Here is a 14,680-nt window from a genome sequence, read left to right as displayed (position 1 = left end):
CGCGCGTCCTCACGTGCCCGCGAAGGGAGGCGGCGGCGGCCATGTCGGTTGTGGGCAGGGCGGCGGGGGCCGGCGGCTCCTCAGGCCCGCTCGTCCGCTGGCCCTGCGGGGCCTGGTCTTTGCGGGCATGTAAACGACACGGCGGTTGCTGCGGCGACAGCGTTAAGCGTAACTTTTGAGGCGCTGAGGCTTCGCAGGCAGGGGGTTGAAGACTCCCCCCCCCCCGCGCTCGCCTCCTCCCGGGAAACCGGCGCCTGCTGCCCTGCCCGCAGTGCCCGGCACAGGGCTGAGAAAACGGCGGCAGCACCGGCACCTGCCGCTGCGCCTCAGGACGAGGCGTCGGGGCCCACAGGCCCCTCAGCGCCGGGCCCGCCGCCCGCCCGCGATATGGCGCCGCCCGCTTCGCCGCCCCGCCGGCCACGTGATGCTCCGCGAAGCCGCCGCCGCCATCTTGGGTGAGGGCAATGAGGCCTCCGCCGCCAACTTGAGTGCGGGTGAGAGACCCGCCGACCAGGGCCGGCGCGGCGGGGCAGCCCGGCGGGGAGGCAGCGGCGCCGCCGCCGCCGCCTGTCGCCGCGCAACGGGGCGGCCCGGCGGGGGCAGGGCGCCGGCCCGCGGGAGGCCCGGGCCCGGTGAGTACCTGTACCCCGCGGGGCCTGCCGCACCGCTCCGCGCCGGGCCCGCCGCCCCGGGGCTCGCCCGGGGCCCATCCGCCGCGGGGCTCCCGAGGCCGGGCGCCGAACCCCTCCGGCCTGGTGCCGTCTCTTCCCCCCGGGGGGATCCCGGGACTGACCCCCGGGACCATTCCCCGGCCCCTTCCCCCGGGGCGGCTCCAGGGCTGACCCCCCCAGGCATGCCCACCCGCCTCCGGCCCGGGTGATCCGGGGACCGGCCCCCCGGCGCCAGCCCTGTCCCGTGGGGGGGAAGGGACACCCAGTATCATTCTCCTCAAGGGCTGTTCCCAGTCCCTTGCCCTGGAGGGGACCCTGGTACTGTGCCTCTTCCCCTGGGCACACCCTGGAACTCCTTTCCCAGAGCAGTCCCCTGGGGAGGGCACCCCAAAACCGACCTCCCAGCGCTCTGCCCTGGCCCCATCCCCTGAGGCATCCCCCCAGGCTAGGCCCTGGGGCCAGCTCCTGCCCCTTCTGTTTCCCCCTGCCAGTGCTGGCTCCCTCCTCTTCTCCTGGGGCAGCCCCAGCACGCTCCCCTTGATTTACCCCACCTATGGCTGATCCTCTTCCTCCCAAGCTCACCCCCCCATCCCGCCTGTGACCCCCCATGCTTCCTCCCCAGGGTGATGCTTGTTGAGTAGCCCTGACCCTGCCCTTGTCAGTCTCCCTGCAGAGCCCTCCGTGCCCGAGGGCAGCGGGTTGGGAAGGGGACAGGAGGACCTCGGATGGGTGCTGGGGAGAGGGTTGCTCTCCCCCCACCATGCAGGGCCTGTCCTTGGAGGAGGGAGAGGTGTTGTGTGCGGGACTTGCTTAGGCTGGGCTAGAGGGAAGCTGAGCAGTTAGCATCTCCCGTGGAGCTCAGCGGCGTTTGCGGATGCACAGTGCCTGGGTGTGCGTGACCTCTGCAGTGCCTGTGTCCCTTCTTGTGAAGAACCAGCTCTATAAATGGGTAAATCCTGTAAACAGTTCCTCTCCCCCCGGGGCGCTGTGAGCCCTCGTGTCCTGCTGGTTGCAGAGCATCAGCTGGGCCCTGCGTGCCAGGTCAAGCCGAGGGTCTGGGGATGATATTTCCAAGGAGGTTTGCGGTGCTGACCTGCCTGAACACAGAGCCGCTTTGCGGTGCTGCCGGGGAGCGTCGTGCCTCTTCTTCCTGAGGTGGGGGGAGTTGTTTACAAAGCGACAGTCTGTGTCTCAAACGGCTCAGAAACTCATCCGGGGATGAGAGTCATTCATTTTTGGCTTCATTTTCAAGCATTTTTCAAGCTGTCACAGCTTGGCAGGTCTGTAGCTGCAGTGTCAAGATTTAGAATTATTCTGTCGGTAATTGCTTTCTGATTCATCAGAATGATAGATGAGAGGGAAAATGACAAATAATCATAAGTTGGGGGATCTTCAAGGATATCCCTAAAAATGTGACTGGAGAAGTGTGGCATGTGCGAGTCCCTTGTCAGGAGGTCACCTTTGCTGTCAGAGCATTTACGAAGAAATTTTCTTAAATTCAGAGTTAGAAAAAAATCTGGATAACTGGAAAACGAGTCTGTGAGCCAACCTGCAAAGGTAGTTTTAGATAATTCAGTCTTTGGCCTTTTTTGCTGAGCCTGAAAGCAGGTATCGTCACCTCAGGTACTAGCAACTCTCCTTTCTAAGAGTGCTAAAAGCAAAATACAGCTTCTGTGCTTAACTTCCCTACCTGAAGAGGGGGGGTGCACTCTGATGCGTGTTTTCTTCCCTCAGCTATACCAGCTTGTCTAATAAAAGCTATTACCGCTCTCCTACTCATAGCCTCAGACTAGCATAGCTACGAGTGATCTCTTACTTGTCTTGTTCCCTTAGTTACATTTACAGGGACTCTCTTTGCCACAAGTCCCTTCATTTTCAGAAGCGTTGTGGGAGTTGTGTGGTTACATCTCTTACATCTTTTTTTTTTTCTTTCCTTTGAATGTTGAAGGTAGGTGACTCATCATAACTCCAGCTGATATTTCTCAGTGATCTCTTATTTAGCACAGTGCATCAAGCAGAAGATGTATCGCAGAGTCAGAGGAGAGCTGGTGATACCAGCATGGATTTAAAAAAAAAAAAAAAAAAAAAAGAAAGACAGCGTGGCAGTTGCTTGTTGCTGTTTGCTTTTGTTTCGGTGGTAAAAAGGTTTACAGGCTGTCTCTCCAAAACCAGAGTGACCCTGCATAGGCTCATGTACTGGAGGCGCGGGCCTCTCCAGTGCTCCTCCCCATTGTCATGCCAAAGTGCCTAAGTGTTTTTTCTTCCGATAAGGGAGTGTTCCCCACCGCGACGGACGCCCTTTGTGGGGGCATTTCTCAGCAGTTGGGTGTGAGGCTTGGCTCATCTCTCTAGGCAGAGGGCAAAGACACCATTTGGAGCAAAAGATAAAAAATGGAGAAAGTATAATGAGGGTATTCCAACAAGAGCTGAGTTCTGCTCCAGCTGAGCTGAACAGCTTTGTTTTGCAAGAGCCAATGCTTTTCCAAAAGCAGTGCTTGTCTTTATTTCCCCTTCCTAAACAGGCAAACATTTGTGGACTGCAGTGGTGGTTGCAGTTGCTTCTGGAGCTGTGCATGCCATTAGTACAATATTCTGTCTTCAGAGGGCTCAGCAAACCTTCAGTGCAATTCATGACTCACCAGGATAATCATCTTTTGTCTCTAGGCATGTGTGTGCATGTATTTGCAGAGGAAGGGAGGCAGACAGGCTAAGGGAGCTTTCGAAGGCTGCAGATAGTAGGAAGGGAATGTATGTATTCCTCTTTCAGCCTCACCTTGCTGCCTCGGACTGTAGATGGAGCAGCGCGCTGCTGTTCTTAGCGCTGATGGGGATTTTGAACTTGCTCATTAGTATTTCTACACACAGTGGCTGTTTGCAATTTTGTGGTGTAACACAGGAGGGTTTGGCTCTATATTGGGTAATGTAGGGTCTTTGTTGCATCTTCTCTTACTCTTATTTTAGACCTAAGCAGCACATTTGAGCTATTTCAGTGATCTTGAAGGAAGGCAGAATGATCCTGTGGAAGGACACTGTTCTGGGAACTGGCCAACTTGACTTGCATTTCCAGCTCTGCCGTTCTCTGGTGTGTAACGAGGGGCTTGTTGCTGAACCGCTCCGCACATGTTTAATTCTAACTTAAACAGAGCTGATCGTGCTCAGCCTGCTTTGTAAAGCTCTTTTAGATCACAGTTCAGGAAGCACCAAATGTTTCTGTCGAGTTATTTGCCGAATGACAAATGTAGACAGGAAAGGTTGGTCTAACTCTGTGTGCTGTCCTACTGCTCTCATTCGCTGAGATCTCTTCCTGATCCTCTCGTCTGAGTCCTTTTTGATCAAAGCAGCTAATGCTTGCTGTGCATCTCTCTCCAACAGTCTATGGGCTGGCAAGGAAAGGAGATGCTGAAGTACTAGCTTGCATTGTGTGGGCACCTGCCCTCAATTGTGCTGTTCATAGAGCACTCAGGTTTGCACTAATAACGCTCAGCAGGTTCCTCCCTGCTTGTCAAGTGCCTTCTTTAATACGAATGGTTCGGGCATGTCTGTGCAGAGGACTTCCGGAGGCTGATGCTCATTGAGAAATCCAGGCTGCGAGATAAACCTGTTGTCTTGTTTCCAACCTGCCTACTGCCACTGCCTGTGTTTTCCCTTTTCGTAGTGCTGGTGCAGCCTTCCACGGAGCTGCTGTGCTGAAAGCAAAACCGCATCCTTTGAGGAACATGCCTTTCCCCCTTGTTTTCTTGAATATAAAAGCTGACAAATGGCTGTGCTGCGGTGGCTTCTTGTTCTGGCATGCAAGTTTCCACCTGATCCACTACCACAGCCTGGTTTGTTCTGCACCAGGACGGTGAGGGTGTGGGCTGAGGAGGGGAAGTCTGGGGTTGTCTTGGAGGGTGGGAGACCTGCTGTGAAGTGATGCTTTGGAGCAGTTTGCTGAAGAGCTTTAACAGGAGAAGCTAAGAGGAAAGCCTCATTGCTTTGGAGCAAGGGCATTCAGAGTGGCTTTGGTCTGTGTTGCTGTTCCCCTGAAACCCCTTTTTAGCATCAGCTATAATAAAGTATTCTTAACTAGATGAGCGGTGACTAGTACATGTGGCTCCCAGTAATGCTAAATCCACCACGCTTTGTAATAAGGTTCTAATGCCTGGGGTATTTTGCCTAAAAATAGCAAAAAAAGGATGGCTGTTAGGGGAAATCTAAATCGGAAGGAAACAAATGGCTTTAATCTTTCCCTCTGTTTCAGAGTGAAGGATGCCGAGGAAGAAGAAGCCCACAGAGGGCCTGGACTCTCGAGGTCAGGATGGGGACGAAGAGGAGGAAGAGAAGAGGAACCCAGCCAATGCCAAGAAGAAGCGCAGTTTTGTGGATGCGTTTATTGTTATATCTGACAGCGATGGAGAGGTCAGTGATCGGCTTGTGGTGTCCAGAGCCTGTGCTGGGCCTGCTGTTGCAGGAGAGTGCCTGAGCATCCCACGCTGTATGTGCCGGGGTCAGGCTTTGCACAGAGGGTATAGTGCCGTTCCTTTTCTTACATATGAGATGAATCAAATCCTATTTGACTAGGAAATGAATGGTGTGCTTCGTGAGGGTGAGTTATGAGTCTGGGATTTGATAACCAAATCCTCTCAGAACTGAATTTGAAACGTAATTTAAAAGTAACCTTTTCTCAATCCCTTTACAAATCTTTTTTTCATAATTTTTATTTGATTGATTTCCAGCTAAACCATAGAAACATGATTCTGTATTATGTGCAAATAGATAAGAAAATGATTCAGAACACAGGCTTGCGAATAGCTCAGACACAGCTGGTGTCTGATAAACTGATCCTGAATTACAGAAGCCTGAGTTTTTAACCCACTTCCATAGGGTGTAAAGGTGAACTGTGGTGTGGGTGTGCCTGGCTAAGACATAAAGGCTCAGATCAGTGATCCCTAGCGTCGTCTTACAAACATCAGCCTTACCCTAAAAGATTGAAATGTCTGTGTCTGTTACACTGGCATTGGGATGAGTGCAGGAACTCCTGCCTGGGGGAAACCCAGAGCCCTGAGAATCTGTCCTCAACTTAGTGAGGTACATGAGAGGAAATTATTAGAATCAATTTTTTTATGTATGACTGTTAAGGCTTTGCTCTGTCTTGCCAGTGGCTGGGGATCCTAAGCTGCTTTTTGTAATTCCACCATTTTCAAAAGCATTTCAGTTCACTTTCAAGCTGTAGATCTTAAATCTTTTGCTCCCACATCTGCAGCGTGCTTCTCTACAATAAGGTGATTATCATGTGAGGAGAGGAAAAGCACTAGAAATAAACAGTAAGAAGCTGTAGGGCAAATGATATTGGATGTTTTTTCTTCACATTATCTGAGTTCTTTCCCATTGGGAAATTCCCTGAAAGAAATGGAACATATGGCAGTAATAGTTCAGTGGGGTTAAACCCTTAGCTCTGCAATATGCTAAGTTAACTTCAGATGTCTGCTGCATCACTGGCCTTTATTGTGAAACCTATAAGGAAAAAAGAAATCAGCAGCTATAAGAGCTGCTGCAGTACATAAAAGATCAGGACCTGTTATTGTCTGCAATTATTCATCTCAATGTGCATGTATCTGAAAAAGAGGAAACAAACGTCTCTTAAAACACATCTATAAAAAGGTTAGGCTCCCTGACTGTTCTGTAAGTTTGTCTATAAACAATAAATTCTGATGGCATAATCGGTCATATTACAGAAAAGGATATGCTCAGAGAGGCCGTTAAAGAGCCAATTAGGTTCTGTTTAAGTGACAACAGTTCAGTCAGTTGAATGAGTGGATTTATTCAGTTCAGTCTCTTTCTTTCTGTGAGTCATCAGCTTCCAGATCCAGTGCCACAGTCTCTTGTCGTGTTGTTTTCTGCAAAATCAAACCCAAAACTGTGATTTACTTGGGATCTCAAAAAAATAACTGTCTGGCTTCTGTAACTGTCTCAGCTCTTCAGTGTACATCAAGTTGAATTTCAATTTCGAACCTTGTAACTGCTGTTCTTGCTCTAGTAAGACCTTGTTATGTGTTCGAGAAGAGATGTGGGAAGCTCAGATCAATAGCAATTTTAGAGAACAATACATTCTCAATTAATCTTGCATCTGTTAGGACATGGTTCCTTATGAATCAAAAGCTACAAGGACAATTTGGGCATCACTGATTCGATGGCTTTCTTCCTTGGCAGTCTCTTGGCAGGTATCTATAGAACAAGTCCCTGGTTCTGCTTCCAGACCAGCAGATCTTGTAGCAGCTGCACCTGGAAAGCCTCCAGCTTCTCACTTTTGATGATCTTTGGCAGACTGCCTCTCCCAGGAATTTTTCAGTCATGCTGGATTATCAAGCTCATCCATGTTATTTTGCCAAGCTTTCTTTCTTTGCTCATGTCTATGCTGTGGCATCTGCAGAGCTGCATCAGAAGGAAGTTTTCTGGACATGGGGCTTTTTGATCTCTGCTATATATAATCCTGGATTCAGGAAACACTTCTCTCTTTTTTTGGGAAGGGTCAAACAAAATAAGAACAGTCTCTCTGGCTTTGTGGAAACAAGAGGATATGACCTTCTTTGTGCAGACCGTGTCTCTGAAACACAGACATGACGAATGGACAAAGTGGTTCCTGTCTCCCCTGACTGTTTAAATCCTGCGGGGAATTAGTTGCCCACGCCAGAAGATGGGTGGTTATTCACAAATACACAATATTTCAAATAGTGCCCAAGAAAGTGCTTTCCAAGCATAGCAACTCCTGGTCTGTCTCATGAGCCTCCTTCTTGAATTGGGCTGTTGATAAAGACTCTTTGATCCCCAAGGTTTTCTGAAGCCATGTCTGAAAGGTGATTGTCACCCAGCAGGAGGCCTGGCCAGGAGTGAGCATTGAGCACAGCCAGAGGCCCAGTAGTTGTGCTAACCTGTTTGACTGATCTGCAGCCTTCAGTGCAGTTGATCCCAAAATGCTGCTGATCTGCTGTGGGACCTTTCAGAAGGGTCTGTTTTTCCTGGGTAGATCCTTTGGGAGCTTTGAGAGTACCTGCCTCCACTCGTAGAGTTTGCATGAAGTCTCACAGGCTCTTTCTGCCAGATTCATCAGCTCTGCCAGCCCTTGGGGAGCATGACAAGACTCCAGGGTGACATTGCCATCTATTTCTGCATGGCATCCAGGGTCTGTCTTCCCTTTGGTGTGGAACATCCCTTTGCCTGAGTATTCCTGTGTTTGGAGATACTTGCAGTCTGGGTAAATAGCAGCGTGTGTCAATGTTCCAGATCAGATGCTGGTTTTTGGTAGGAAGAGGGAGGTGTGTTTGGGCATTGGCTGGAATACCTGGCCACCGCCCTGTCCTGTTCTCCATCAATTGTGGCAGTGGGCACTCGTCTCGGGACCAGGCATGGCCTGAGGGGCATCTTGCTATGGAGAAGATCGTGCTGGAAACGTCGCAGCTAGGGTGGCAGTGCCCACCTCACACCGCTGACCATCCGAGTGAAGCAGAGCCACATGGGAATATCGTTGCAGCACCCTGCTGTCCCCACGGGCTCTGCCGTGGTACCGAGGGACCCGGTGCCTCCAGTTCCCAGAGGAGAAGGTAGTACGAGTGTGCTCCCAAGGAGGCTCGGCGGCTCTGCTGTGCTCACTCCTCGGAAATCAGATTAGTCTGAATCCAGGCTCCTTGCAGCCTAGTAAAAGCCCTTTTTTCTACAGAGGCCTCCCTCCCGTGTGTCAGGAACTACACATCTGGCATGAGCTCCGTTGTGTCTCGTTGTTCAAGTCTCCACTTCCAGCAGGTTTGTTCTAATGAGCTAAAAGACAGAGCAGAGCTGAAACAGATTCTGAACTGAAGTCAGAGACTAATAAAGTAGGGTGTGATATTAATTTCAGCAGCAGCCTTGGCTAGGGCCAAACGTGGCACTTCCAACATCTAATTGGCTTTTAAAAATAAATTAGTCTGGTTTTCATCTGTGTATTTCCCATGCAGGACGTGTGGTGTTTGGCTGTGCCCTATTGTTAAATGGTCCCAACTGCTGTTGAGCAGTAAAATTACCCAGACCTTTTGACTTCGCAGTCTGCACTGTTAGCTATGGAGACATTCTTCTGTAGCCTTTCCTTCCCTGAGTCAGTAGCAGCTGATTTCTGTGGTTTATGATGTGGATTCGAGGGAGCAGGATGTGGGAGGCTGGCTACTGGCTTCCATTTACGGGCTTTTAGAAGTGAGTAGAGCTGTATCTGTTTCTGCTGGCAGAGTCAGGTTTTCTTAAGTATGTGCAAAAGCATTTTTAAAATGGGAATTTGATTTCCTGCTGTCTGGTGAAACCAAGCAGGTTAAAAAAACAAGGAAGAATAGTGGCTGCCTTCCACTAGATGTGTAGGGAACTTTGGAAACCCGTCTTTTTCTTGATCTGTGTACAATACTGACAGTGAAATTGCTCATAAGAGAGCATCATAAATTAAACTGCAGAGCCTGACACACAGGAAGAGAATTTGGATTCCTTCTGGCCATTATGCTTTAAATTGACGGCAAAGGAGGAGAGACGCTATCCAGGCTGGCACTGAGCAGAGGTGCGCAGTTCCCACCTCGCCTCCGTTATAATAATTAGTTTCCCCTGGAAGTTGTGTGTTGGAGATGACCTTGTAACTAAGAGTATTGGCTGCAGTTTGGGAATATTTTAATTGATTAAGATTATTTTTGGACTAGTGATCTTATTAGAAAGGCAGTTGGTTGAGTGGCCCCCTGAGTTCCTATTATCCTTGTAGACAGATGAGCATTAAAAGGTTGGGTCAGAAAGAGCAAGCCCTGTTGCCTTCTCTGAATTTTCTTGGCCCCTTCTGTTTCCACCATCCATGCCTGCATTTATGGAGAGCATTCCGGGGCCTGCGGGGCGCTCTCCCAGCAGAGGTACAAACAGCCATAAATCCTAATTAAAAGGTATGTTTTATTTTCTGGGTTTAAAAATAAAGAAGATTTAAGAATTCTTGGGACTGAGATGTGTGTGTATATTTTGGCCCATCAGGATTAATTGGATTTGCTTCAGCGGTTCGCTGTACCGTGGCTGTTTGGTAGAATGCTGTTAAGCAATTTAAACATCTTTCTCAAATGTATCAGGTTCATACAACACATGTCCTGCAATAATTTTGCTCCTGCCAGTGTTGTAAATGTCGAGATTCTTCAGGACCCAGCACAGGGAACCGAGGCATGTGCTCAGCTGCATGCTGAAACCGGGCAGCCCGCTTCCCCTCCAAGCCCCGGCGGCATTTGAACCCTGTCTTGTCCTGTGGTGCATATTGTAAACGTGTGTCTCTCTGCACAGAGCAGACACTGGCAGCCGTGGAAAGTTTGATGTGCTCGTAAATCACATCCGTGCCCTGGAAGAGAGCTGCAGATGGGAGTGTCAGGGTTGACCTTCCGGCAAGTGCAAGAGTGATGAGGGGAAGATTGATGCCTAGAGAGAAGAGCTGGGGATTTACAGAGCCTGCTAGGATTAAGTTGCCCCTGTCTTAAGCTGGAGTAGGTTTAGCACTGTTAGACAGGGCTTTGGGGGAGAGCGGGAGACCTATTGCTTAACCTCATCCAGCATATAATCCTAGCATGATCCTGATACGATCCCACAAACTGTTCCCCGCTCCCTTAGGTGTGAGCTGACCGCAAGGTCAGCGTGGGGCTGCTGCTGCAGACCAAGGCAGGGCAACTCGGAGTAGGAGTACCTGTGGCTTATGGAAAACTGGAGAAGGGCAACATGTGAGGGCCCTGGAAGAGAGAGGATTTCACCTGCTAGGCGTGAGCTAGGCAGGCTCAGAAATAGAGAGCATCCATCTTCTAGCAAGAGAGAATCTGGCTGTGAAGCAGCATTTTGGAGACACGGGGGCAGATCTTAGAAACGGGGTACCGAAACTAGGTTGGGTGGGGAAGGGAAGGAATCAGTCAAAGGAAGAAACCCTTAGGTGTGAGCATGAGTGTGGGGGGGGGACTTGCTGACCGTGATTGCTGCCTTATTGTGAGCTGATTCTTAAATCAGTGGAAGTGAGGAATGCCATAGATATTAGGGCATGTAAAAGCTGTAATGTATTAGGGTTTCAGGAAACCACTTAATAGTATGTCTTGCAAAATCTTAGCTGGATAAATAATTCAATTTGGTCTAGATAGCAGGATTTCAATCCAGGAATGTTACTAAAAGACTGTCAGCAAAAGCTGGTGATGAACAGAAGAGAGGCTCATTTGGGGGAGATGTAAAGCTGAGGCCAAGAGGATCAATATTAGGTCTGTGTGTGTTTTAACATCCTCATTAATGATCTGTAAGAGGGAGCAAGTGGTGTATATACATTAATAAAATTTACAGATAACACTAAAGGTGGAGATGTCTTGAACAAAACTCAGCATAGAGGTGCAGTCCAAAAGACTTCAGAGGTTCAGAAACACAGGCAATAGACAGCAGAAATAGATTACACTTGAAAATAAGCAGGGTATCCATTTGCATTAAAGTAGCCCAAGCCACGTGCCCCATCTTGAAGCCCCCCTCCTGGCACAGGAGGTGGTGTGAGGCCCAAGCATGTGGCCAGTTCGCCGTGAGTCTCATGGACAGCAAACACAACCGCAGCTGCAGACAGAGCTGTGCGAACCCCCTTCCTGGCCAGGCGTGGGTCTCTGCCTGAAGCACGGGGTTTGATTCTAATCCTACCTGATCTAGAGAGACAAATTGGAAGGGGTCCAGTGCCAGCCTTTGGTGATGTGTACGCCCTCGCTTAAGCCGTTAGGACAGTAACTTGCATAAATGTGTGCTAATTAAGCCTGTGACCATGCTTGTTGCAGTCAGTATGCTTAAAGCAGCAAGCATTTAGGTTGTTCATGTGGGTATTATTCCGGGAGGCCTTGAGTCGACAAATTTCTGAAGTATTCAGGCTTCAAAAATGAAACACTGTGGCAATATAATGAGAGAATAGCACCAGGAGTAAATACAGCTGGCTCTCCTGCTCTCGAGGTACATTAGTGTGGATCCCCAAAAACAGTTAGGATTCTAGTTTTGGTCACCTAAAATTGTCTGGGCAGAGTACAGAAGCTGCGTGGCAGGAAACAGTCCTGGCTTACAGGTGTGCGATGTTCAGTTATAAAAGGGTTTTGTTTTTCTGTTTCGAGTGCTTACAAATACCAATGTTTTAGCAAGGCCAAACAAATTCTCTCTAAAATCATGGGCAGCAGGTGCAGCGCATGGTGGTGACTGGCATGAAGTCTATTGTCTCTCCTATTTCTCTGTTTATGTCAGTCTGTAACTCTTTTTGCTCGTTATGCTTATCACACAGCTTTTAATAGTTACAGAATGTGCTTGAATTATGTTTGAAATTCAAATTTCACACAAATAGAGGCTTGTTCTTGAACCAGTGTTTGTGTCTGAGTAGTTGGGGGGGAGGGGGCTGGTACATATTGTATGCACTCACCATATTTTTTTCTATTACAGCAGGAGTCAAAGGAGGAGAGTGGATTGCAAAAGAAGAGAACAAAACAGCAGCTGGATAGAACGAAGTTTGCTGCTAAGAGAAAAATTGCACGTAGGTCTCGAGGGTGGGGCTGGGGAAGTAGACTGGTGCTGAGCAGCTTCTGCTGTTTGTGTTAGAGGTTATTTCCCTGGCAGAAAGCCTGTGATGTGGCTGGGGATGCACAGTTTTCAGAGAAGACCCTTCTCAGGGGTAAAATTTGCCTTTCTGAATAGGCAGACTGTCACCTGTTTGCCCCCCAGGCAGTATGTGCACAGATGGGTGCACTTCCAATATAAGTGTGTGAGGGTGTCGGTACCTCACCGGGTTTCAAAATTGGTTGAAGCCAATCCGAAAGCACTGTCACTCACAAACTGCTTTCCTGTTCAGGCCCCTCTGCTGCTGTCTTTCCCTGAAATGTCATGATGCTCTGACCCGGCAGTCGCAGCTCAGGAAAGATCTGAGTCGCAGCTGACAGTTCTCTGAAATCATCATCTTGTGGCGCAGGGGCAGCTGGAGGAGCCAGCAACATTGGGCATCATAAGGAAGGGTGTTAAGAACAAGAGATTTGTTTTACGTCATTTTGCTGTTATATAAAGCATGGGTGCACCCACATCAACAGTGGTGTGTGCAGTTCTGGTCTCTGCATCTCAGGGACACGGTGGAGTTAGGGGACATCTGGAGAAGGGCAACCCAAGCCATGAAGGGGAGGGAGCAGCTGCCTTACGAGGAGCGACTGGAAAGCCTGGGGCTGCTCTGTTAGGAGAGGAAGGTGGGATCATAGTTCACATCAGGAAGGCAGTGCCTCAGCTGAACACAGAGCTGTTGTTTACCAGCTCCTAAAGCCAGGGTGCAGTTGGTGGAAATAGCAGGAGATAGATAGGTTTAAAACGGGTGAAGGAAAGTAATGCTTCACACAGCATGTAGTGAACTCCTGGAAGTTTTTGTCACAGGAGGTTGTGGAGGGGTCAGTACCAGCAGCTTTAATAAGGGATTAAATGCGTTCATGGACTATAGGTCTATAAACAGATGCTAAAGGGAACAGGCTGGGATGTTCCCGCTCATATTCTGCAAACAGCATTTCTGAATGCTGGGGATGTGCAAGCAGAAGGGACCACTGAGCGTGGCCAGGCTTGCCTGTACTCCCTGTACAGCACCACTTGTTACAGCAGCCAGGCAGGTGGACCATTGCTCTGCCCCAGTGGATCCACTCTCCCGTTCTTGCGCTCTGCAAGGCAGTGGTCCATCTAGGATGTTAAATTCAGAATGTTTTAAAATGGGAGAGATGTTGTCTCCTGCAAAACCCAAAGAACAAAGTGGAGCACGCCAGTGCTCCACAAGCAGCAGCAGTTGGGCTTGTCAGTCCTCAGAGGGCTTGTGTGAATTAAATTGTTTTTAATAGAGGCCTAAGGCCATAGCATGAAACAGCCTGGCTCTTTGTGGCAGTTGAAACCCACCGTGCACGTCCTGTGTTGAACAAGTAAGATAGCAAAGTCAGAGATGGGGGAAGAGTTCATTTTGGTTTTTTTTCTCCCAAAAGAAACGGAACACAAAATACAAGCTGAACCCCCCTTGGAGATGCTGTTAAAATGTGACCAAACATATGGCTAAGAACAGGGAGTTGCTGAAGTTGGATGTCCTCATTGCATCGTTGAGCACGCCGGGTTTCAGGAGCTGGTGCTGTGAGAAAGGTGTTTGGTGTGCTCCAGAAAACCCATGGGAGACAGGGCTGGCTCTCTAGCCATTGTATAATGGAGGAGTTTTGCTGCATTTCTAGATATTGAAATTCTTGATAATAGTTTTTCTCTTCCTGGGGCAAAAGCTGCCTTTTTTTTAAGTGTGCGCGTCTGCCTCCTTGAAGCGCAGGAGGCTGGGGTTGCCCGGCGCTGCTCGATCAGAGAGTGGTCGCTTGTTTAAGCCCATGTGATGGTGGGTCTGTCCTCTCATTTATGGAAAGCTAAAATTAGACTTTTGGTGTTTGCTTTTAGGCAAATTAAGATTTGAAGTAGTAATTATTTTTCTCAGTGCCTTTAAATAAATTCTTTGAATTGCGAAGCAAATTGGTCTTTTGTAAAGATTCAGTGCTTCTGGGTAGAGCAAGTTCTTTCTCCTCAAAACTGGAAAATTTCAGATATTTGCAGGCTCTGGTTATAAAGCATATCCTCCCATTTTTGCTTTGTTGTGGTTTTATTCATTTTAACCTAAAGCCATAACTAAAATATATCTGTGACGTTTCATCCTGACAGGATAAATGGAAATACAAACCCTAAAGAAGTCTCTCTCTCTTTTTCTGGAGGAAGTCAGTGCTTTAAAGCACATTTGAATGTTTTTACTGTAATTGCACTTTGGATATGTGGAAATACTGAGATCCCGCATTTCCATTATTTTTGAGTAAATCTCTTATTAGTAAGTGTTAGAACTACAACTAGTGGGGTTTTGCATTTAATTCACTTTGCAAATGTCAAAATGGAACATAAATCGCTTAGCAAATTGCTGTATTAGCATTTAAAAAGGCTCTGAAATGGTTTAATTTGTTTAGGGCTGCAATGTCTTAAAA

General features: G+C 48.7%; 1 protein-coding gene across 3 annotated transcripts in view; it reads left to right on the top strand.

The window, feature by feature from the left end:
- The first annotated feature begins 581 nt into the window (after positions 1–581).
- Positions 582–14,680, top strand: part of UIMC1 (ubiquitin interaction motif containing 1) — a 39,252-nt gene continuing 25,153 nt past the window's right edge. For 2 of the 3 annotated variants that reach the window (XM_076350360.1, XM_076350362.1), the window contains exons 1-3: positions 582–632; positions 4,912–5,069; positions 12,108–12,198. In XM_076350360.1, the coding sequence (XP_076206475.1) occupies positions 4,920–5,069; positions 12,108–12,198 (241 nt within the window). In that variant the 5' untranslated portion in view covers positions 582–632; positions 4,912–4,919. The remainder of the gene's footprint in view (positions 633–4,911; positions 5,070–12,107; positions 12,199–14,680) is intronic. The other variant, XM_076350361.1, reaches the window with a different exon arrangement.

Source organism: Aptenodytes patagonicus, chromosome 12, assembly GCF_965638725.1.
Source record: "Aptenodytes patagonicus chromosome 12, bAptPat1.pri.cur, whole genome shotgun sequence".
Taxonomy (NCBI): domain Eukaryota; kingdom Metazoa; phylum Chordata; class Aves; order Sphenisciformes; family Spheniscidae; genus Aptenodytes; species Aptenodytes patagonicus.
The sequence above is the reverse complement of the archived record's forward strand: the minus strand, read 5'-3'. Positions and strand labels throughout refer to the sequence as shown.